A 25,571-nucleotide genomic window follows, 5' to 3' on the forward strand; every position below is an offset into this window, starting at 1 on the left:
CACTCAGTAACTGAGTGCATGCATGGTGGACGCAGCACCAGAAAGCAAGGATAGCTTAAAATTCATCAGGCCTCAAGTGGTATCTTGTATCAGTCCATTTCAATGTAAATATAAAACCTACACTTTCAGAACATTAGGAAAATTCTAGTAGCCCAGCGATTTTCAGTGTTTTTCTTCTCATGGCACAGACTTCTATGGTCTTTGCATCTTGTGATGCCACATCCGGCTTCTGGGGTACACACCCAGGTTCTGGGGCTCCAATTCTAGGGCAACTGCCTGTAGTAATGAATTGTCTGTCCCTCTTTCTCTGCTGGCTCCTTAGAGCAGGTGGAAGAAGAAGAAGGGCAGACAATTCATTACTACAGACAGCTACCCTAGAAAAAAAGCCTCAGAACCTGGAAGAGTTTTTCAGTGATTTTCAACTGCTGTGTCTTCCACAGCACACCTGCAGACTCTGGTAGAGTAGAAACTGAACTACATTTTTTTTGCTACATTTCTGAAGATCATGTTTCATAGAGGCCAATGGGCTGCATTTCGTTTCTAGACCAGCGATTTTCAGCCACTGTGCCATAGCACACTGGGGTGCCGTGGATGGTCCACAGGTGTGCCATGAAAGTTTGGGGAGCGTCATTTATTAGTAGGACAATTGAGGGATTTGAAACCCCTACCAGCAGCATGGTGTGCCTTGTCAATGATGGAAAAAAAAATTGATGGTGTGCATCACTGACAATTTTAGCACCTTGTCATTGTGCCGTGAGATAAAAAGGTTGAAAATTGCTGTTCTAGATCATCTTGAGAGCAGATAAGTTACTTGACCTCTTAGATGAGAGTGAGCAACACAAGGGCTAAACCCCACTGTGATGCTTCTTAAGTTGAGATCTCTGCTGCTTTGCCATCTGGTACATGCAAAAATCACCTTCAGCAGCAAAATGGAAGTTTTAACTTTATAATTAGCCATGTGAGGTTATTAAGATCATTAGTACCCCACCCACCCCCTCCTGCCTTGCAAGCCAGAATGCTTGGGCCAAAAGAATTGGAGAAACAGATCAGAATGGCACAATTCATTTTTCAGTGTTTAAAGTGGATGTTGCAAAGGAAATTGCATGGCCACCAGCTCAGCAGGTTGGTTTATGAAAATCACTGGAAAATTTTGTGGTACAATGTTGAGTGGCACATCAATCTCTCAGAAAAATATGTAGAGTTAAATGATTGATGGTAGAGATCAAGGGCTTTCTCCAGGGGACTATTAAACCAATCCCAAAATTAAGCCAAAGGAATATAGTATATCACAGAACAAGAATGATAGCTACTTTTATGTATTCAGGTTTTGTCTTAGAACATTAGAAAAAAGTTCTCTCACGGTATCAGAACTATTTAGATTGCTCCACTGCAAGGCCAAATTCCAAGTGCCCCCATGGAAGTGGTTCTGCTGTGCATGTGTCAGGTGCTGAGGCCCAAAAGGAGGCAAGTTCCTTGGATTAGGTATGTGGTATAAAAGAACAAGTCTTATTAGTTCTTCCTTGGACCTGATTCAAGAGCTACTTGCTGAACCATTCACAGGGAATTCAGGAAGCAGACATGACCTTATTTACTGAGTAGCAACCAGGGCAGCTTGAGCACTGTCATGGAGCTTAGATCTAGTTGAGGAGATAAAGTTAGAAACTAGGCTATGGAGTTTCCTAGTTTGCTTTTCTGTGGCTGCTGATATCCTTTTTGGATTGCATCCTTTTCTATATAGAGTCCTCGCTGAAGGACCTCACAGCACAATCCTAGGTATCTGCTCAGAAGTAACTCCCATTCAATTCAGTGGAGCTTATTCTAAGGTAAGCATATACAAAAGCATGCAGCCTTATTAATAAAATCACCTTGTGCATGCTTGGTTTGTATACTTTCTGGGTATTTTTTTTTAAACCAGAATAACTATAGACCCTACACCACAAGGGGCCAGCCACCTAGCAGGCAATAGTTAGCCTAGGACAGTGGTTCTCAAGCTTTAAAAGGGACCAACTTTTTAGAATGAGAATCTGTCAGGACCTACCGGAAGTGATGTCATGACTGGAGGTTATGTCATCAAGCAGGAAATTTTTTTTTAATGTTTTATTTATTTATTTATTTATTTATTTATTTATTTATTACAGATACAGGTAAGGAAAATTGAATAGACTTAGGGTTAGGACTATATAGGTTACACACAAGGTGGTGGCCATCGATTACAACATACATTAATCCAAACGAGATTATTCATCAATACAAAGATTATCATATTGATTAATCTACTGATTAGTAGTTTAATTAAACAATAATATTTTTTCTCTCACCTTATCTATCTCATCATAAAAAGGCTTCAAATTTTTACTTATAGACTCTTATCTAATTCTTAATATCTAATATCACATCTAAAAGGAATACCTTCAATTACAATGGTATTACACACTTCAATATCTCTTATGTTATATATCATTTTCCATATCTATCCAATCATAAAAAGGCTTCAAATTTTTACTTATATACACTCTTCTAACCACTAAATTAACATCTAAAATAAAATCTCTTATCTGATTCTTAGTTTCTAATATCACATCTAAAAAAATATCTCCAATTAAAATTCTTTTAAAAAATAACCCTTATTTATCTTAAAACCACTTAATGTTCACAATACTTATCAAGCAGGAAATTTTTGACAATCCTAGGCTGTCATCCTACCCACACTTACCCAGGAGGAAATCCCATTGACTATCATTGCTAACAGCATATACAGAAGAGCCTGTTAAAAGTACTGTAACGTCTGTAACGTTACTGTACTGTCAGATCTGTAACGTCTCCCCAATGCAGTCACATGCCATCAAGTCTATTAAAAATAAAATATTGATCTGGATGGGGACCCTCCTGAAATTGGCTCGCAATCCACCTAGTGGATCCCAACCCACAGTTTGGGTTGGAGAAACACTGGCCTAGGAAATTAGTAGTTCGCCCACAGCCTAATCCTGAGCTGCCTGGGGTGCCCAGGCTTGGTGGCACCGAGAAGGGCTACTGCTGGATCCTGCACCTCCCTAGCTACCATGGGAAGCGCCTCGGGAGAAGGGGACTTTGTCCCCTTCTTCCGGGTAAGTTAAGCAGCCCCGCAATGGGGCTACTCACTTTACTGCTGGCCAAAAGGTCGGCAGTAAGGTAAAGGTGCTCATTTAGGGCTCCGCGCCCTACACAAGTGCCTTGGATCCCTCTCTCCCCCACGGCATGCCTCCAGCCCCCCCGGCACGCCTCTCCCTGCCCTCTCTCCACCCCCCGCTGGCCTCCCCCATCCCCGGAACGCCTCCTCCCCATCCCCGCCTACCATGCCATAGCTCGGCGGTCCGGGAGACCGTTGAGCTGCGGAAGTTGGACGACCACCCTGTGCTAGCCCAGCACTGGCCGGCGCTGGGTTAGCACCAGCAGGAACCCAGCAGTGAGGCTGGCAAACGTGCCTTACGGCATGTTTGCGACAGTGCACGGCGGCACAGATCTGTGCCACTGAGCACAGGATTGGGCTGCCAGTCAGCAGGCATGTAGAGGACCAATAGTCCAGGTACATCAAGAAAGATCCTGGTTTTGGGAAAGATCCTGTGATTGGGAACACCTGTGTCTGGTCTCGGGACTGACGAGTGGCTGCTTTCTCCCTGCAGGTAACCTGCATAAGCCTTTTTCCCCCTGGTTTTGGGCTCAGTGAGCTAAGGGTCAGCTACCAGGAGGGTGGAGGAAGGAGCTGTGATTGGGAACACCTGTGTCTGGTCTCGGGACTGACCAGAGGCTGCTTTCTCCCTGCAGGTAACCTGCATAAGCCTTTTTTCCCCTGGTTTTGGGCTCAGTGAGCTAAGGGTCAGCTACCAGGAGGGTGGAGGAAGGAGCTGTGATTGGGAACACCTGTGTCTGGTCTCGGGACTGACGAGAGGCTGCTTTCTCCCTGCAGGTAACCTGCATAAGCCTTTTTTCCCCTGGTTTTGGGCTCAGTGAGCTAAGGGTCAGCTACCAGGAGGGTGGAGGAAGGAGCTGTGATTGGGAACACCTGTGTCTGGTCTCGGGACTGACGAGTGGCTGCTTTCTCCCTGCAGGTAACCTGCATAAGCCTTTTTTCCCCTGGTTTTGGGCTCAGTGAGCTAAGGGTCAGCTACCAGGAGGGTGGAGGAAGGAGCTGTGATTGGGAACACCTGTGTCTGGTCTCGGGACTGACGAGAGGCTGCTTTCTCCCTGCAGGTAACCTGCATAAGCCTTTTTTCCCCTGGTTTTGGGCTCAGTGAGCTAAGGGTCAGCTACCAGGAGGGTGGAGGAAGGAGCTGTGATTGGGAACACCTGTGTCTGGTCTCGGGACTGACGAGTGGCTGCTTTCTCCCTGCAGGTAACCTGCATAAGCCTTTTTTCCCCTGGTTTTGGGCTCAGTGAGCTAAGGGTCAGCTACCAGGAGGGTGGAGGAAGGAGCTGTGATTGGGAACACCTGTGTCTGGTCTCGGGACTGACCAGAGGCTGCTTTCTCCCTGCAGGTAACCTGCATAAGCCTTTTTTCCCCTGGTTTTGGGCTCAGTGAGCTAAGGGTCAGCTACCAGGAGGGTGGAGGAAGGAGCTGTGATTGGGAACACCTGTGTCTGGTCTCGGGACTGACCAGAGGCTGCTTTCTCCCTGCAGGTAACCTGCATAAGCCTTTTTTCCCCTGGTTTTGGGCTCAGTGAGCTAAGGGTCAGCTACCAGGAGGGTGGAGGAAGGAGCTGTGATTGGGAACACCTGTGTCTGGTCTCGGGACTGACGAGTGGCTGCTTTCTCCCTGCAGGTAACCTGCATAAGCCTCTGGCTTGCCAGAGGCGCGAGCCGAAGGGCAAGAGCCAAAGGGCTCTTGGCCCGTGGCTCTTGGCCTGGGGCTCGTGCCCTGAAGACCAAGGCTCCCTTCCTGGCTGAGGAACTGAAGCAGTGGTCGGATTATTCCTCCCCTTCTGTTTAAGGCAGGGGAGAGAGGAGCAACTGAAATCTTTAGGGCAGCACAGTCTTTTTGCAGCAAAGGATTGGCCTGTGAGACACCCAGTGCTAGGCCTGCCTTGTTTTTTATCTTTTTGTAAGCAGTCCTGCTGGGTGTCTCTCTCTGTATAGGCCAGTCTCAGAAGGTGGGCCTTGCCACATGTGTTTCTTTTTAGGAGGGAGCTCAGGGGAGGGGAGGGGTGCCACTATCAAGAGAGTGACGGGCCACGGGAGATATGGCGGTGGGAGTTGGACAGGCCGTTACAGGAGAAGGAGAGTTCATCATAGGCAGATCATCTCTCCTTCTGGTCCTTCCCCTAATTCTCGGATGCCTGGTGGTCTTGGCGGTGAGTCCCTGGATCTGAAGCTGCTGCTTTTGAATGCCAGGTCGGTGAATAATAAAACCTGCATCATCCGGGATTTAATCCTGGATGAGAAAGCCGACCTGGTATGTATTACGGAGACCTGGTTGGACATGGCAGGAGGAGTTAGTCTCTCTGAACTCTGTCCTCCAGGTTTCCAGGTGTTGCAGCAGCCAAGATTGCAGGGACGGGGAGGGGGAGTTGCAATGGTCTATCGTGAGTCCATCTCCCTTACCAGGTGCCCTGTCCAGCAGTTTGCTGGGTTCGAGTGCCTGCATGTTGTGTTGAGAGGACCGGACAGGATTGGGATTCTGTCGGTGTACCATCCGCCCTGCTGCCCAACAGTCTCCCTGCCTGAGCTGACTGGGGTGATCTCGGGGGTGGCATTGGAGGCCCCCCGCCTATTAGTGCTGGGGGACTTCAATGTGCATGCCGAGGCACCTGCGTCAGGTGCAGCTCAGGATTTCATGGCCGCCATGACAACCATGGGCCTGTCCCAGAAGATCTTGGCCCCAACACATACTGCAGGACACGTGCTGGACCTGGTGTTTACAGCTGGGCATGGGGGCAGTGATCTGGACGTAGAGGAGATCAAGATCACTCCGTTGTCATGGACAGATCACTTCCTGGTAAGGTTTAGGCTTGTTGCGACTTCCTACCTCCGCAGAGGCGGGGGACCGTTTTCTATGGTCCGCCCCCGGAGGCTAATGGATCCTGAAGGTTTCCTGAGGGCTCTGGGGGATTTCCCCACTGCCAAGACTGGCGTCTCATCTGAGGCCCTGGTTGACCTCTGGAATGGGGAAATGACTAGGGCAGTGGATGAGATTGCTCCGGAGCGACCTCTGCCATGTCGCAGACTCGGAGCAGCTCCTTGGTTCACTGAGGAGCTGAGAAGGATGAAGCGGCAGGGCAGGCGTCTAGAGCGACGGTGGCAGAAAACTCGGGATGAATCCGACCGGACACGGGGTAGAGCCCATTACAGAGCCTATTCCGTGGCGGTGGTAGCAGCGAAGAGATCGTTCTTCTCTGCTACCATTGCGTCTGCTGACAACCGTCCGGCAGAGCTGTTCCGTGTGGTGCGGGGCCTCCTCCATCAGGCCCCCCCAGTAGACCAGGAGGAATACACGGTCAGCCGCTGTGACGTGTTTGCGCAACATTTTGCAGATAAAATCGATCGTATTCGTCGCAACTTGGATGCCACATTGACAGTGTCTGACGATGTCCCCTTGGCAACTGCTTGTCCTGTGTTGTGGGATTCTTTTCAGCTTGTACAGCCTGAGGATGTGGACAGACTCCTTTGGAGTGTGAGGCCATCTGCCTGCCTGCTCGACCCTTGCCCAGCTTGGTTGATAAGAGCTGCCCGGGGTGGGCTGGCTGAGTGGACAGGGAGGGTGGTCAACTCTTCCTTGATGGAGGGGACATTACCACTCGCTTTGAAACGGGCGGTGGTTCGCCCCCTCCTGAAGAAGCCCTCCCTGGATTCCACTGTGTTGGATAACTACCGGCCAGTCTCCAACATCCCGTTTCTGGGCAAGGTAATTGAGCGGGTGGTGGCATCCCAACTCCAGAGGGTCTTGGATGAAGCGGATTATCTGGATCCTTTTCAATCTGGCTTCAGGCCGGGCTTTGGGACGGAAACCGCCTTGGTCGCCTGGTGGATGACCTACGCCGGGGACTGGACAGGGGGAGTGCGTCCCTGTTGGTCCTGCTGGACCTCTCAGCGGCTTTCGATACCATCGACCATGGTATCCTTCTGGGCCGATTGGCCGAGTTGGGAGCTGGAGGCACTGTTTTGCGGTGGTTCCGCTCCTACTTGGAGGGTCGGTCCCAGATGGTGGTGCTGGGGAATGCCTGTTCGACACCCTGGCCCTTGAGATGCGGGGTGCCACAGGGCTCAATTCTGTCCCCCATGTGGTGGTTGAGGACCTGGAGCGCTGTCTGGAGGCAGTGAGGATCTGGATGGGGGCTAACAAGCTGAAATTAAATCCGGATAAGACAGAGGCTCTCCTGGTTAGGAAATCCTCGATGCAGGTGCTGGACTATCGGCTTGCCCTGAATGGGGTTGCACTCCCTCTGAAGGAGCAGGTCCGCAGCTTGGGGGTCCACCTGGACTCTCAGCTGCTCCTGGATTCCCAGGTGGCGGCTGTGGCTAGGGGGGCCTTCGCTCAGCTTCGGCTGGTGCGCCAGCTGCGGCCGTACTTGGATCGTGCAGACCTGGCCACGGTGATCCATGCCTCGGTGACATCCAGATTAGATTACTGTAACGCACTCTATGTGGGGCTGCCCTTGAAGACGGTTTGGAAACTGCAACTAGTGCAGAATGCGGCAGCCCGTGTGGTTACTGGAGGTAGGCGGTTCGACCCTGTCAGTCCGCTTCTCCAGCGGCTGCACTGGCTGCCCATTCGTTTCCGGGCCCAATTCAAGATGCTGGTATTGACCTTTAAAGCCCTATACTGCTCTGGACCAGGGTATCTTAGAGATCGCCTGCTCCCGTACAATCCGGCTCGCCCTCTCAGGTCATCTGAGAAGGCCTTTTTACAAGTGCCGCCGCCTAGGGAGGTACGTGGGGCGGCTGCAAGAAATAGGGCCTTCTCAGTAGTGGCACCAACGCTATGGAACTCCCTTCCCCTTGACTTAAGAATGGCTCCCTCTCTTGAGACCTTTCGGCAAGGCCTGAAGACCCTTCTGTTTAAACAGGCCTTCTGAGTTCTTGGCCTTTTAACATTTTTTAACATCTTTTAATATTTTTTTTTTACAGGCCTGATTCTTTTATGACTTGCTGCTGCTCTATGCTCTTTTTACCTATTTTTACTCTGACTGCTGTTTTTAGTATGTGTTAATATGTTTTTATTTGTTTTTAAATTGTTTTTAATATGTTGTAAGCCGCCTTGAGTCCCTTCGGGGAGAAAGGCGGGGTAGAAATAAAGTTATTATTATTATTATTATTGTCCTCCAGTTAGAAGTTCCACAGACTGTAGGAGGGCAGCTGAGCTGAGAAGCTTTTATATCAGATGATGGAACCAGACTGGCCCTCTGTTGTCACCTGATTGCAGGAAGCTGCTAGACTGTTATGGCTCAGCTGGAACAGCTTTCAGTTCCTACTGCAAGCCTCTTCCTTGCCACAGCAAGTTGAAGTCTTTGCACCTGGCTTCAATCTTATAGTGCTCAATAGCATGTATCTGGAAGTGCTTAGTCAATGAACAGATGGTTACTGTCATCAGTTTTGATATAAGGCTGCAAACCCTTCCTTTATCTGCTCACAAGGGGAACAAAAGGGACTGGATTCAGTTCCTTCAACAGATTACGCTTGGAAACTTTCATGCATTCCAAGTGCTGTGTGCAGAAGTCTAGCACCTGGAATTACAGGTATCTGGTGGCATAGCTATAGGGGGTGTCGGCGTGGTAGGTACTGCACGCGCCTCAATGTGCTGTGTAAGCAACCCCTCTCACTCGCCGTCGGAGCCATTCCAAGCAGTGGTGCACCTGTGTGTAGCCATTGCTGCCCAGAATGGCTCTGATGGCAAGTGGGAGGGGCTGCTTACATGGCACATAGTGGAGCCTGCAGTACTTAGCATGCCACCCCCTATAGCTATGCCACTGCCTGCCTGCATTTACCTCCTAAACAAATCAGGGCATTGGTCAGTGTCTGCAAAAAGGAATAAAAAAATTGGACTGTGTCAGTGGTGGTCCTGCAGGGGGCAGGAGAGACGATAGCCTCAGGTGCCATGCTGTGGTCTTGTGGGGGTGGCACCACCACCTCCACCACTACTGCCTCCGCCAGCCCTCTGGAGCTGTTCTGGGGGCAGGCAAAGCCCTGCACTGTATTTGCGGGTGCTCCACAACCCTTCTGAGGCTTCTGGAGCTCCTTTAAAAAACATTTTTGCCCAAAGTTGCATATACGCAACAGGAATCAAACGTGTATACCCGTGGGCTAGGCAAAAATGGGTCAACAGTACTTCTTGTTTTCTTCAGAAAAGGTGCTCTTCAGTATGTTGTGGTCCCGTGCCCTGGGGCAGCACAGGAACCAGGTCCACAACTGGTCTGCTTATCTTTGTTCAAAAAATTTATATTAATTAGCTGTGTCATATACTATCCATGAAATGAGAGATGAATCTGTTCCAATATTGGTCAAGGCTAACCAAGTGTGCCACAGGGATTCTGACACACCTGTGAGAAGTCAGGAAATAACCTTGCAAATGCAAACAGAAAATGAAGATTGAAACCCTGAGTCATAATTCAATCAAACTACTACACTGCATTAAGAAGAGCTAAGACTCACTAGAAAATGTGTGTGTAATGAATGGTGAGATCTATTTATAGTTAGAATGCTCAGTGTAATTTATTTATTCCTTTTTTGAAAACAGACAGCTATTGATTATGCTTCAGGGTCCGTCTATGTTAATTGTATCCCAGAATATTTTCATTGAAAGTGCTGTTTGTATCTGCTCCCGCTGACCTGCTTTTAGTAATGTGACAGGCGGATTTATTCTGCATCCTCCATTACAAATTGGATTCAATTATTGTGACTTTGGACATTATTCTCTGACATTTTCCCCTCTCCCTCTTAATCAGTAAGCAATTTATAACTGGTTCACACTTTTATCTTTTTGATGCTGTTAGAGGCTTATTCATATAACTACATGACTTCAAACTACTTCATAGAACCCAACGGTCTCAGTCCAGTGTTTCTCAAACTGTGGGTCAGGACCCACCAGGTGGGTCATGAGCCATTTTAAGTGGGCCCTCATTCATTTCAATATTTTATCTTTAATATATTAGACTTGATGTGTCCATGCATTTGGGGATATGTGACACATCTGTACTTTCTACAGCCTACTACATATATTCTTTTAACAATGATAGTGGGTAGGATTGCAGCCTAGGATTGTTAAAAGTTTCCTGCTTGATCATGTCACTTCTGGACATGATATTACTTCCAGTGAGTCCTGAAAGATTCTCAGTCTAAAAAGTGGGTCCCATTGCTAAGCGTTTGAGAACCACTGGTCTGAGCAGTTTCACCATTCACTTCAATGGAAGGGACAACTGCCTTTTGTTAAGTGCTGAGTTGGCTCCAGCAATGCAACAGAAAAGCAGGCACGACAGAAAAGATGGATTTCCTGTACCTCCAGCATGTTGCTGCATCAGGGTAATCACAGATGACTCTAAAAGTTTTCTAGTACAGTCCTATGGGCTGGTTCACACGTGAATGCTCATGACTTGGTGACATTAGCTGCAGTATCAGGTCGTGACTTACATGTATGATTAGATCAGACACCAAAGGAAAAAAAAAATCTATATTCTCTCACATCATGAGACACAGTGCTTTTCAGTGCAGTCGCAGGAGTTGCCAGAACGTGACTGTGTTCAGCCATGAACTGCCTCAGGGACTCCGGCTCCGGATTTTGCCTCGAGGTTGACTCCTGAAGCCTTTTCCCTAACTGGATGTAGCCACAAGGCAGTGGAGGTTTGGGATCAGAGTTTTCCTTCTCTCAGATGAGCTGCCTTCCCAGGCTGACAAGTCCCATCTACCCGGTGGCTGTTTAGTCGCCTCTTCCGACAAGTACAGCCAAACTGAGGGCCTATTCTTATCCCCCAGCCCCCAGGGGATGCATCCTCTAATGGCCCTACTAATAAATGACTCCCCCAAACTCCCATGGCATACCTATGGGCTATTTGTGGCACAACAATGTGCCATAGCACACTGGTTGAAAATTGCTGCTCTACACAGTGGGTCAATACTTTTATTGAGCTGTCCACCATCACCCAGGATCTCGTGATCCATCCCAAGCAGCTCAGAACCGATTGGCCTATATGTGACATTTTTTATTTCCTGCCCCAAATGTGCATCAATTTATACTTTGTAGCTCATCTGCCATTTTGCTATTCATTCCCTTTCCAATCTATACAGAGTTTTAGACCCAAATCCTGCTCCCAGTTATGAGTATTCAGTTCATCTGGCGTATATTTGGAAGGCTCAAGGTTAAGGCCTTGAATTGTGCCAGAAAGTTGACAGGCAGCCAGTGCAGTTACCATAATACATTTTCTTAACCATTTTCAGCCATGAGCCTCTTTGACATTTTTTTTTTTTGCTAGACTGATCTTTGTGCATACATTTACAAATAGGTGCTTGAAGTCTTAAAAAAAAAATTAAATCAATATAATTTTTTTTTTTTACCTGTGTGAATGATTTAGAGCAAGGTCAGGCTTTCTCATCTTTAAATAGCAGATCACAAGCTTTGTCTCGATAAAACTGGCAATACTTGAAATATCTTTCGGAGAGGCTTCAAAGGGCTTCCCTAAAGCGGCACCTTTGCTGCAAAGCTTGAAAGAAACAAAAACACCACTTATTAGTTTGGGGATACAAAACTGTGCCAAGAAAATGCATTTCCAGATAGTGGCATAGCTAGAGGGGGTGCAAAGCACTAAGTTTTGCAGGGAACTTCACCGCAAAACCCCCACTAGCTTTGCCACCGTTTCCTGAAGAAACATGAATTTATTATCTTTTTGTAATAAGAACACATAGCATTTATACAGCATCTTAGAATCATTAAAGTGCTTCACATACATTATCTTTTTGTGATCCCGTAAGTATGGGCAGCGAGGATGAACATTTTTAAAGGGTGAAGTAGGAAGTGTAGGAATCCTCAAGCCACTTTGAGTTGAGCCAAACCTTTCTGCACATTTGTGCACAATTTGTAGTGTAGTGTCCATTTCCTATCCCTCTGAAATTCTTCCTTATTTGTAGATTAAACTGAGAAACCAGTTCAGATAACTGACACACACATTTTGCTCCAAATACTACGGAGTGTATTTCACCGAATGGTGAAGACCAGAAGGGATAGTGAGGAGCTTCAGAAGGTTCTCTCCAAATTGGCAGAATGGGCAGCAAAATGGCAGATGCGTTTCAATGTAAGTAAGTGTAAAGTCATGCACATTGGGGCAAAAAAATCAAAATTTCACATATAGGCTAATGGGTTCTGAGCTGTCTGTGACAGATCAGGAGAGAGATCTTGGGGTGGTGGTGGACAGGTCGATGAAAGTGTCAACCCAATGTGTGGTGGCAGTGAAGAAGGCCAATTCTATGCTTGGGATCATTAGAAAAGGTATTGAGAACAAAACGGCTAATATTATAATGCCATTTTACAAATCGATGGTAAGGCCACACCTGGAGTATTGTGTTCTGGTCACCACATCTCAAAAAGGACATAGTGGAAAGGGAAAAGGTGCAAAAGAGAGTGACTAAGGGTGCAATCCTAACCCCTTATGTCAGTAGTTTCCAGCACTGGCATATCAAAGCCAATGGGACATGTGCTGCATCCTGCAGTTGGGTGTCACTCACAGAGTCCTCCCCAAAGTAAGGGAATGTTTGTTCCCTTACCTCGGAGCTGCATTGCCCTTATGTCAGTGCTGGCATAAGGGGTTAGGATTGCGCCCTAAAATGATTACTGGGCTGGGGCACCTTCCTTATGAGGAAAGGCTACAGCGTTTGGGCCTCTTCAGCTGAGAAAAGAGGCACCTGAGGGGGGACATGACTGAGACATACAAAATTATTCGGGATGGACAGAGTGGATAGAGAGATGGTCTTTACCCTCTCACACAACACAAGAACCAGGGGACGTTCAGTAAAATTGAGTATTGGGAGAGTTAGGATAGACAAAAGAAAATATTTCTTTACGGAGCAAGTAGTTGGTCTGTGGAACTCCTTGGCACAGTATTTGGTGATGGCATCTGGCCTGGATGCCTTTAAAAGGGGATTGGACAAGTTTCTGGAGGAAAAATCCATTACGGGTTACAAGCCATAATGGGTTTGTGCAACCTCCTGATTTTAGAAATGGGCTACATCAGAATGCCATACGCAAGGGATGGCACCAGGATGCAGGTCTCTTATTATCTGATGTGCTCCCTGGGGCATTTGGTGGGCCACTGTGTGGTTCAGGAAGCTGAACTAGATGGGCCTATGGGCCTATGGGCCTTAATCGACTCTCCATCCTTTTTACTTTCCTCCCTGATGTGTCTTGTCTTTACCTTTCAGTTGTAAGGCTGCAAGATGGGCCTGTGTTTTTAATTTTTTATACAGCATTTAGCAATTTCAGGAATGTTATATATAATATTCCTTGCAACAGGTTTCTCTTATTTTTCCCTTATTGCAGGTAATGGGGCTGAGGCTGAGATAGAATAGCTTTCCTTAAGCTACCTAGTGAGTTCAAGGCAAATGTGGTATTTGAATCAGGGATTTTCCAGTTTGAAAAGTATTCCATACCTAATCTGATTCCATGCTAGGAGATTAATACTGTTGAGTATTTTTGTCTGATCCTATGAAGTGCTAGGCTGGGATAGCACTGCAGTGAATTGAGGGCAAAACCCCTCAAACTCATTTGAGAAGTTTGCAGACTTCTTCCAAATATTTGATGTACTGTTTTAATTTCATCTGCTCTTCTGTTGCGACTGGCCCACTGTGGATCCATGACACGGATATAGAAAGGTGGACCAGAAATAAAATAAAATATACCTATTTCTAGTTCTGGATCCAGTTTAACTTATAGCGCTATCCCAATGTTGACTTGAGTTGGTGCAATCATCCCCACGCCGGCTCAGATTCCCCATGCTGGCTCAGTGATATTGGTGGGGCAGACCCGAGAAGCCCCATGGAGCAGCTGGGGCTTTACTCAGGGTAAGGAGAAATATATTCCCTTGCCCCAAGGAGACATCCAGACTGCTCCTAAGCTACATTACATTCAGTGCAAGCCATGCAGTCTGGCTGCACCAGCACAGCTCAGGATTCTGTTGCTCAGAATTTTTTTTTTTTTAAAAAGAAAACACCAAATTGCAAAAATATTGACTTTTATCAAGCTGATACATAACATTACTATTAAATAGATTAATAGTACCCCTGCTAACTGAGCAAAGAGGCACCTTTTAAAGTGGTAACAACTTCCAGAGGGGTAACCCTGTTAGTTGCAGCAGTAAACAACTTCCTAAGATGAAGGACCTGCATTCAGCACAGTAGCTAAGTAGTTGGCAACCTTCAGTCTTGAAAGACTATGGTATCGTGCTCTAAATGGTGGTTCTGGAACAGCGTCTAGTGTGACTGAAAAGGCCGATTCGGGAGTGACAATCCCTTCTACACTGGGAGCAAGTGCAGTCTGCCCCTGGCCTGTCTCCCTGGCTATGGGCCTTCCTTCTTTGCCTCTTTGCCCCAGTCTGTTGGCCTAGTGTCTCTTCAAACTGGGAAAGGCCATGTTGCGCAGCCTGCCTCCAAGTGGGCCGCTCAGAGGCCAGGGTTTCCCACTTGTTGAGATCCACTCCTAAGGCCTTCAGATCCCTCTTGCAGATGTCCTTGTATCACAGCTGTGGTCTACCTGTAGGGCGCTTTCCTTGCACGAGTTCTCCATAGAGGAGATCCTTTGGGATCCGCCCATCATCCATTCTCACGACATGACCGAGCCAACACAGGCGCCTCTGTTTCAGCAGTGCATACATGCTAGGGATTCCAGCACGTTCCAGGACTGTGTTGTTTGGAACTTTGTCCTGCCAGGTGATGCCGAGGATGCGTTGGAGGCAGCGCATGTGGAAAGCGTTCAGTTTCCTCTCCTGTTGTGAGCGGAGAGTCCATGACTCGCTGCAATACAGAAGTGTACTCAGGACGCAAGCTCTGTAGGCCTGGATCTAGAGCAGTGCAAAATGGTAAGTAGTGGAAGCTCCCAAATGTGAGTGTAAGCCGCCCCTCCTACTCACCCTTCAGGCAGTCGTTCAGGCAGCAACAGCAGTGTGCAATTGTGGCTGCCTGAATGGCTCCCAGAGTGAGTGGGAGGGGCTGCTTACTCTCACGTTCGGGAGCTTGCACTACTTCCCATTTTGCACCACTCTAGCTATGCTACTGCCTGTGTGTTCCACGAAAATTAATATTACCAGCCTCACATCTGAGCAATTGTGGGATCTCTATCACCTTGGAGGGGCTTCCTGCCTGCAGGGTATTGGGAACCTAGGACAAGCTTCTTCCCACTCCTGGCTAGACCACACACAATGCTTCCCTATTGCTAGTCCAAAAGTGGCACAAGATAACCCTGTAATCACTGCTTGGGTAATCTGCTTGAGTGGAGGTTTTTATTCATTGCCCATTATGTAAAGCTTTCTCTGAGGCATATTAGCACACATGAAAGATACACTGGGGAAGGGGAGAAAAAGATATTCTAGGACCATTAGGATCATTTTATCCCAATGACCAAAGTGAGTGTCTGATTTGCATTTCCCTGAGTCAGTGAAAAGGGTCATGCCCAAAGAAATATAATCTCAGAATACCTTTTATGATTTTCTCCCCCAATAATAATAATGGAGGAGATTCAGATTAAAGTAGGCTGCTCTAAATCCTCCATCAAGAAAGCCAAGGAAGAATATAAGTAGAGAAATAATAGAAAAAGGAGTTCTTAATTCTCAGTTAATGGGAGGGAATCCTTTTTTATTAATGTGAAAAGTGGTCTGCGGAATGCTTTAAGGATGGAAAAGACTTGTTTGCATATTTCACCCTTATTCTTCTTCCAGGGTATTTAATATAGAATAATCACCTTATTACTGCATACTTTAAGCATTCTGAAATTCTAATGCAAGGCTAAGGTTCTCTCCATTTACTTCTTTCTGTCAGCGCAGCAGTCGTAGAGGTATCACTGGAAAGTGAGATGCCTGACTATGGGTAGCTATCTCCTTTCCCCCATGGGGTAAAGAGTTCCTTCAAGGTAGATTAGAAAAATGGCACAGGGAAAAGAGTTAACCATCTCCTTCCCTAGTGTTGTAGCTACTCCTATAGGAGAAGGGCGTACTGGATTGCAGCCTAAATATGGCTCGTTTTTCCCAAAGGGCAAGAAAATCCAACAGTGGGCCAGTGTGTTGCAAGGCAGAGAAGATGGCCTCAGGCAAATGGCAGCCACTGTATGAAATTTCTATAAGTCTCCTTCAGACTTATCTTTCTTGTCCTTCAGACAAGACTGTGATGCTGTGGACAAGAGAACATAAGAACAGCCCCACTGGATCAGGCCATAGGCCCATCTAGTCCAGCTTCCTGTATCTCACAGCGGCCCACCAAATGCCCCAGGGAACACACCAGATAACAAGAGACCTCATCCTGGTGCCCTCCCCTGCATCTGGCATTCTGACATAACCCATTTCTAAAATCAGGAGGTTGCGCATACACATCATGGCTTGTACCCCATAATGGATTTTTCCCCCAGAAACTTGTCCAATCCCCTTTTAAAGGCGTCTAGGCTAGACGCCAGCACCACATCCTGTGGCAAGGAGTTCCACAGACCGACCACACACTGAGTAAAGAAATATTTTCTTTTGTCTGTCCTAACTCGCCCAACACTCAATTTTAGTGGATGTCCCCTGGTTCTGGTATTATGTGAGAGTGTAAAGAGCATCTCCCTATCCACTCTGTCCATTCCCTGCATAATTTTGTATGTCTCAATCATGTCCCCCCTCAAGCGTCTCTTTTCTAGGCTGAAGAGGCCCAAACGCCGTAGCCTTTCCTCATAAGGAAGGTGCCCCAGTCCCGTAATCATCTTAGTCGCTCTCTTTTGCACCTTTTCCATTTCCACTATGTCTTTTTTGAGATGCAGTGACCAGAACTGGACACAATACTCCAGGTGTGGCCTTACCATAGATTTGTACAACGGCATTATAATACTAGCTGTGTGCTTTTGAATTTGATTCGATGCCTGCAACCATCAACTTTGGTCAAGAGGAACAGAAGTCTATCCTGGGCTCACTGCCACCCTGACACTTACCCTAGGCCAGAGACATGTCCCTGGAGCACCCCTAAAATAACAGGAAGGCCACATTATTTATTATTTATCTGGTGCTGTCCATGCAAGTGGTGCTTTATAATAGATGACAGGACAGATGCCTGGGCCACCCAGCTCACAATCTCGTACAAAAAGGCAGAAGAGAGACAATAGAAGGAGGGGAGAGATGTAGAGGCAGATAAATAGGGGGATGATTAAGCAATTATTTCACATACATGCATTTAGATTTGGTTGCAGTGGGATAAGGGAACTAGGGGGCTGCTCCAACAAATTTAAGTACAATAACTAGTTGAATAGATTTTTTTTTTTTTAACAATGGAAAGAAAATCAAATGTCCTTTCCTGCTCACTTCTAATCCTCAGTGAACTCTTAGTATATACTGCTCCAATCCAAGAATAAGACTACATTAGTTGTTCCCAATTGTGAGCCGCAGCTCCCTGGTGAGTCGCAGAAACCAGTCAGGGGAGCCATGGAATCCTTGCAAAAAACCCATCACCCTATACAATGCATAGGACTGTAACCCTAATGGGAGCCATGGCCAATGGCCCAGTAGGTTAAGGGAGCCCTCAGTCAAAAATATTTGGGAACCACGGGACTAGATGTGTGTTTCTCCTGAAAGAATAGAATGGTTTTGAAGAATACAAAAGTTGGCCAGCTCTGCTTTAAGGTACTTCAGGAAGTGCCTCTGAAAGAAGGCCCCTGAAGCTCTTATCCCTAAAAAAAGAGATTGTATGCTATGCACACTACTTTGTGAACTACTTTTTGTTGAACAGCCGTATATAAATACTCTTAATAATAATATACGAAATGAAGAACAGTCTCTCAAGTTACCGTACTGTACGCATGCACTATTAGCCTTGCTTTCCAGGCAAAGCAACAAGAACTAGTAAGACTAGTTTGCAACAATGCAGTTGATCATGCGTATAAAACTGAAAATGGAGAAAATTAAGAACAAATCAATTGTCAGTGGTATCACTGCTCCCAGTCCCATCTTTCTTATATCCTTATTCAATTCAATATTTTAGCGGCAACATGGGATATATTTTCTGCTGAGCGAGCAGTGGTTCTATTAAAGAAACCTCTGGCTTCATTGTTAATGAGAGCTGCGTAAATAACTTCCTGCATAATGTCTTGAAATTTTCATTTCATGTTAATTCAATACTAAATCTGCATGCAGCTGTCACCTGAGAGGAGCTAAATTTACTAGTCTTTATGCGAACGGTTCTGCAATTGCTGTCATTGAAAGTTTTATTGTTTGCCGTTTTCACGACACTGTCAGAGAGCTAGGTGGGCATGATACGGGCAAATAGCCTGGGATGTATGATAATTTCTTGGTTCATGAAGCCATCCTTAGACAGCTGAGTTATGCTAAGTACTGCCAAGTTATGCCAAGTACTGGAGACTTGAGGCTTGGTTGCAAAATCTGGATACAGAGGTTGTTATAGCATGGTTGTTACTGAAGGTTGTTATTGTTACCTGAGAGCTGGTTTAGGTAGCCTAAAGAGTGGCTCAGTTGCATATAATCTGCCTGCAACACCAATTTTTGGTCTGTACTCTAATGTCAGAAAAAAACATCATGAGAGTACCAAAGGCTGAGCTTTGGCAAGAACTCTTAACCTCCACCTGCCATATTTTTTTTAAAAAGCAGCTCGTACTTCCATGAGGCTACACTGAATAAACTGCTTTTGTGAGGAATTCTTTAGGACAGTGGTTCCCAAACTCCTCCAGTTGGGAACCACATAAGTAGTTGCAGGGGCAGGGCTAAGGCAGCAACATGACCCAGGATCAGGTTCAGAAACCACTTCCTGTTTCCAATCACAAAATTTTGTGATTTTGGAGATTACCTTTGTGATTTTGCAATTACCTTGTTAGAGCCTTGGGGGGCCCTGCGGAGGAGTCCGCCGTGCTCCCTGCACCCCCTGGAGGCCAAAGCTAGAGGAGGTGTCAAACACACCCTTCCATCCCCGGCAGCAGTGCGATCCTGTGGATTGCGTTGCTGCCTTCCCACCTCCCTGCCCCTTGAAGGGGAAGACACAGATGTTTCCCAGCCCAGTGGATCATGACCCACCAATTTGGGAACCACTGCTTTAAGGGCAACCAAGAGCCCAAGTCTATGCATGTTTACTCAGAAATAAGTCCTATTATGGTCAATGGGGCTCACTCCCAGGTAATCATGGATGGGATTTCACCCTGGAGTTTGTAGGTAGACTGTCTGACTTGGATTTCGCACCTCATTATTTGTATTCAGAAGTCAGGCCCACTGGGTTCTAAGAGCTACATCCTGAGAAAGAGTTGAGCAGATGAAATATCTGTAGAGCTTTGGGAGCAATTTGGAAACACTTTCAGTGCAAATACAATTTTCTCTCTTCAGGATTCAGCTCTGCAAATAGTTTCTCCCAGTTTGCTGTAAAAGTCAATTGTGGGCAGTGCTGACTGGCTAGTACCTATAACATCAAGAAGGACCCCTCCCCACTGTGTTTGGAAGAGTTTGCAATAGAATACTTTTTAGTTCCTTGTTTTAATAAGGAGAAAGATGACTACTGTGTACATACATACATGCATACAAAGAGGCAAAGAAGGAAGGCTCATAGCCAGGGAGACAGACCAAGGACAGACTGCACTTGCTCCCGGTGTGGAAGGGATTGTCACTCCGGAACTGGCCTTTTCAGCCACACTAGATGCTGTTCCAGAACCACCATTCAGAGCGCGATACCATAGTCTTTCGAGACTGAAGGTTGCCAACTTCTTCTGACATACATACATACATACATACATACATACATACAAAAAAAGAAAGAGGTAAAAGTAGTGTTTTGATTTTTTTTAAAGCAGGTAACAGTGAAGAAACTACATTATTATTATTATTATTATTATTATTATTATTATTATTATTATTATTATTATTATTATTATTATATCCTCCCTGCAGGGACCCAAGGCAGCTTTTAACATCTTTTTAATTATTATAAGAACATAAGGAGCCCTGCTGGATCAGGCCAAGGGCCCATCTAGTTCAGCTTCCTGTATCTCAACAGTGGCCTGCCAGATGCCTCAAGGAGAATACAGGCAACAAAATATCTGTATCCTATAGCCACTCCCTTGCACCTGGCATTCAGAAGTAGGCTACCTCTAAAACCTGGAGGTTGCAGATAAGAACCTGGAGGCTGCATATTACACTGGCCTTCACCAATGTAGGATGCTCAATCTGAAGGCACACAAGGTGAAGCAGCTGGATGGACAGTGGGCCACAGAAAGTATCAGGCAGGCATAGGGTGCAGGGCAATCCCACCAGTTCACCCCAACCTATCGCTTAAAGCAGCCACATCACCCAGTTTCATAGGTGAGTCGACCCACCCAACTCTACTTAGGACCTTAGTCTCAGAATGGGAATCCACTGAGTATTCAGGAGGGGAAGGCAGGCAATCTAAATGTGTACATGAGTCATGGAACAAGCTCCAGGGTGCTTGGGATGGAGGCCGTCCACCCACAAGCAAAGTGGCAAAAACACACTACTACACTCTGTTCACCCCCACCACCGCTGGATGAAAGCCACACGTTTGTGCTGGAACTGTCCCAGCATTGCATGCCACAGCAGAGTCCTCAACTGACACGAGGTGCACCGCCAGCCTCCCAGACCCCTCCTCTGCCATTTATGCATTGCCAGAATGTATAGGGGGGAACACGGGGAGCATTGTTCCAAACAGCTGCTGTTACTGCTGAGCCGTGGAAAGCTAGCAATCTCAAATGCATTATGAGTAAACAATTGCACAAAAGGCCCCCAGCCTGAATGAAGCTCAAAACCGCCGTCTGTCCTCCCACACCTTTCATTGTCTCTCTCCGCCACTTTCTCTGCCCCCCTCCCCTTTGACATTGTACATCCTTTTGACACTGTAAAATAACAAATGGTCTTGGAAACCGCTGTCACGGTGCCCTGCCGGTGTGTCTCTACAAATCGCTAAATGCGAAGGAAGTGTTTGAGTGACCCACTTTCCCCTCTCCCGTCCTTGTAGATAAAGTTCCTCTCAGATCTGTCTGTGAACTTTCTGGTTTAGGAGGAGATCCACTTCCCTGGTCTTCTTCCAAATCTAACCAACGCGACTGAGAAACCTCATTGAGGGCTACGTCAGAATGCCAGATGCAAGTGAGGGCAGCAGGATGCAGGTCTCTTGTTATCTGGTGTGCTCCCTGGAGCATTTGGTGGGCCGCTGTGAGATACAGGAAGCTGGACTAGATGGGCCTATGGCCTGATCCGGTGGGGCTGTTCTTATGTTCCCATTCAGCACAAGTCATGACAAACAAAGCGGGCTCACTGTTGCCGCTCAGCTTTTCTCGAGCAGCCAGATGGGGTTGGCAGAACCTTGGCCTACAGCAGGCTGCATTTTTCTCATGAGAACAAGTTGAGTCCTTCACAAGGGAGAACATTGCAAATGTCAGATTGTCAGGTCTTAGCGAAGTGCTGAGAGCCAGGGGAGGTGACTGTCAGTTTGAGTGTAGGTGTGGAGTCCAAAACCAGCAGCGCCCAAGTTTGAGAGCTGCAAACATTGGTGGGTACACCTCTAGTCAGAGATATGCAGGTGGCAGTAGAGAAAGGGAACATGGGCTGAGGTGGGAGCCCTCACAGCACATGCGGGTATGCTCAGGATAAGGAACAATTACTGAGGGGGTCCAGACAGGATTGGCCCTTTGCGTCAGCTGACTGAAGGCTGAGCGAGGCTGGTGCTGGGATGGTGATTTCCAAGCACAGCACCAGACTGCATGTTAGAATTAATGTGTCTGTAAAAGATGTGCTTGAGTCTGGTAATGCCTCTTTTAAAAGACAGGAAAAAAAGCTTCAAAAGATCCTGATCCAGTTGAGAACTGTTGCATGTAGGGCAGATTCTCTACCAGAAATTCTAGCCCCTATTCCCTTACCCATTGAATCAGTGGTTCTCACACATTTAGCACAGGGACCCACTTTTTAGAATGAGAATCTGTCAGTTCTCACCGGAAGTGATGTCATGACCATAAGTGACATCATCAAGCATGAAAATTTTTAACAATCCTAGGCTGCAATCCTACACACACTTACCCAGGAGTAAGTCCCATTGGCTATCATTGTTAAAATAATATACACAGCTTGTTAAAAGTACAGGTCTGTAACATTTCCCCAAATGCAGTCACATCAAGTCTAATATATTAAAAATAAAATATTGAAGTGAATGGGGACCCACCTGAAATTGGCTCGCGACCCAACTAGTGGGTCCCAACCCACGGTTTGAGAAACAATGCACTGGATATTTACAAATTGCAACAGGAGGGGGGAATACATGCAATGGCAAAAGAGAAGGGTTGGTTTACCTCCCCCCCACCATGCTCTGCAATCTTAATCCTCTGCTCCACATACTCACAAATACACTCCACTAAGGCTGCAATCCTAACCACACTTTCCTGAGAGTAAGCCCCATTGAACAAAATAGGACTTACTTCTGAGTAGACCTGGTTAGGATTGTGCCCTAAGTGCAGTAGGGTTTCCTGACAATAATAGTCCAGCCCCAGTCTCATTACCTTGTGAACCCAATCCTATCCAACTTTCCAGTGCCCATTCAGCTGTGATGCAGCCCCGAGGTTACCTTGAGGAGGCCTCCATGACTGTCCACCACCACCACATAATGCAGCACATGCCCCATTGACACAGCTGCATTGGTGCTGGAAAGCTGGATGGGACTGGGCCCTGAATGAAGTTTGCTTTCAAGCAAATGCACATAGGATTTCAGATTACAGCCTTAATTGATAAAGCGGTCCCTCTGTCATAGTAAGGGTTAAGGCAACAGGCAGGGGGAATATTGTACCCAATATTCTTTGGCACTCAAACCCACAATAGTGAGGAATTGCAAGCTAAGCTGGCAAATAGTGCATAGCAATCATTGTGTATTACAAACAACACAATGCACAATGATTGTCGCACAGTATTTGCTGATTTGGCTTAGCTTGCATTTCCTTGCTTTTGTATGTTTGAGTTTTTGAAAAGTAATCGGTGTAGCCATCTTTTCTATTAAGAAAAGAAATATTTTTGTCTATTAACTTTCTAAGCTTTTTAAAACTTTGTTGTAGACAACAGCAGTGGCATCTCTAGCGGGGTGCGGGGGGTGCGGGCCGCACCGGGTGATGTGCAAAGGGGGTGACACGCTAAAATCGCAGTGGTTAGGAGCAACTCCATCATGTTATATACCATTGGATGTGTAATTTCCAGCAGAATGCAATGCAAAAAATCAGAGTGAAATATCTCCTTTCTAGCAAAAGTTATTGGCAAAATGTCGGAAAACGAAAATTGCATGGAGCCCAATGGAAAGTGAAACCGAGCTGTATCACATGTTTACTCATGAGTAGGTGAACGTGCATTAGTCCGTTGGAAAGGGCAGGCCGAGAGGAATCCAGCAACACCAGGATAGTCCTGATCCAATGAATGTAGCCCCCAAAAAACACCCAAGAAGGAGGTCCCTCCCTCCAAGCTGGAGAATGTATTGAGCCCTAGGGAAAGTGAAACTAAGTGACATGGTCGCGTTTACTAGTGAGTAAGCAACCGTGCCTCGGCTCCTGGGCAGGTCAGGCAAAGAGAAAGAGGCCACCAGAATGGTCCTGATTTGATGCAACTAGAGCTCAACAAATGCTCCAGAAGGCAGCCTCCCCCATAGAAAGAATGAAACAGAGGTTTGACATGGTAAGGTGAATTTTTTTTCTGTTTTAGGCTGCAATCCTATCCATACTTTCCTGGGAGTAAGCCCCACTGACTATAATGGGACTCACTTCTGAGTAGACAGGCATAGGCTTGGGCTCTCAGACTTGTAAAGCCAGGTGGGTCCTGATAGTGATATGCTTGAAATATAAGAACTTACATTCAACTGGGTAGGGGTGAAAATCTTACTGATGCTTTGGGGGGGGGTTTATTGCAGGCAGGCTACATGAAAAATTCACTTGGTGGAACAGGGCTGGCTTCCCCTTATTTAATTATTTGTTTTACTTTAATTTAATTATAATTATTTTAATTTGCTTTTATGATGGATCCTGGACAGATTGTCATTCTAAAAAGTGGGTCCCAGTGCTAAAAGTCTGAGAACTGCTCCAATAAAGTGTTAGTAAGTTGACACCCTGGGGGGGGGGGTGACACCACTAGTGACCAAAATCACTAAAATCACAGTTTGTAAAAATAATACCATCATGTTATATATCAATCAATGTGTAATTTCATGCAGAATGCAATGAAACAAACTGCATTGAAATATCTTTATTCTATCAAAAGGTACAGCCAAAAAACCAGCGGGGGTGGGGCGATGGTAGATCACCACGCCCACCACCTGGAGTGTTGCCCCGCCCACTGCATGAGGGTGATGCGCTGGACACCTGCACCGGGTGACACGAACCCTAGTGACGCCACTGGACAACAGTACTTTTACTGGTAACTTTTTTGCAAGGGCTGCGGGCAACTTGTGTGCTGCTGTTTTCACCATCATTAGGCAGTTTCAGGCGATTCTTACTCCAGCATTTACACATTAAATGCTGGGCACACTCAAGATGTGCATATGTCAAGATGTGTATGCACATCTTTTAGGGTCCGTGCTTCATCTACTTTCTTTAATTATCTTCTCTATGTGGGGGTTAGAGCCCAATCCTACCCTTTCCCTGTAGCCTATGCAGCTGAGCCACAATGGTGAACCCTGTACCCAGTGGGGGGGGGGGGAAATTAGGAGGCTAGGAAGGAGAAAAAGGAATTATTTTACCATAAGCCTCCTGTTTGCCAATGATCCTCCTCAAACCTGCTCTAGCTATTTAACTAGCACAATTCCAAGGAGTAGAAATGGGTGGCAGTAACATAGCTACAGGGAGTGCAAAGCGCTGAGTTTTGCAGGGAGCCTCACACAGTGTGCAAGCAGCCCCTCCCCTTCGGAGCCATTCCAGTCCGTGGGAGAAAAACGGAGGCTTCCCTGCATTTGCCTCCCACTACCCAGAATGACTCGAAAGGGGAGGGGCCGCTTGCAAGCTGCAGGGAGGCTCCCTGCAAAACTTAGCACTTTGCACCCCCTCTAGCTATGCCTCCGAGGAGTGGGGAGCTTCTGAAAGGAGAGGATAGGATCCAGCATGTGTCACTGCCACCAGATCCACCCTCCTGCTGCCCTCCCTCGCATCTGGCATTCTGACATAGCCCATTTCTAAAATCAGGAGGTGGCACATACACATCATGGCTTGTAACCCGTAATGGATTTTTCCTCCAGAAATTGGTCCAATCCCCTTTTAAAGCCATCCAAGCCAGATGCCATCACCACATCCTGTGGCAAGGAGTTCCACAGACCAACCACACACTGAGTGCATTTAGCTTTGTGGTATGTGCTTTTCTTAAAGCACAAAATAACTGGGTTCTGCAAATGATACATATTATCCAGATCAAACTGTACATGTTTGCATA

At 46.6% G+C, this 25,571-nt stretch overlaps 1 protein-coding gene across 1 annotated transcript in view; it reads right to left on the minus strand.

Moving 5' to 3' along the window:
- Positions 1–25,571, minus strand: part of SPATA16 (spermatogenesis associated 16) — a 138,168-nt gene that overhangs the window by 101,174 nt on the left and 11,423 nt on the right. The window contains exon 2 of the mRNA XM_066622149.1: positions 11,515–11,660. Coding sequence (XP_066478246.1) covers positions 11,515–11,660 — 146 coding nt within the window. The remainder of the gene's footprint in view (positions 1–11,514; positions 11,661–25,571) is intronic.

Source organism: Tiliqua scincoides, chromosome 3, assembly GCF_035046505.1.
Source record: "Tiliqua scincoides isolate rTilSci1 chromosome 3, rTilSci1.hap2, whole genome shotgun sequence".
In the NCBI taxonomy this organism is placed as follows: domain Eukaryota; kingdom Metazoa; phylum Chordata; class Lepidosauria; order Squamata; family Scincidae; genus Tiliqua; species Tiliqua scincoides.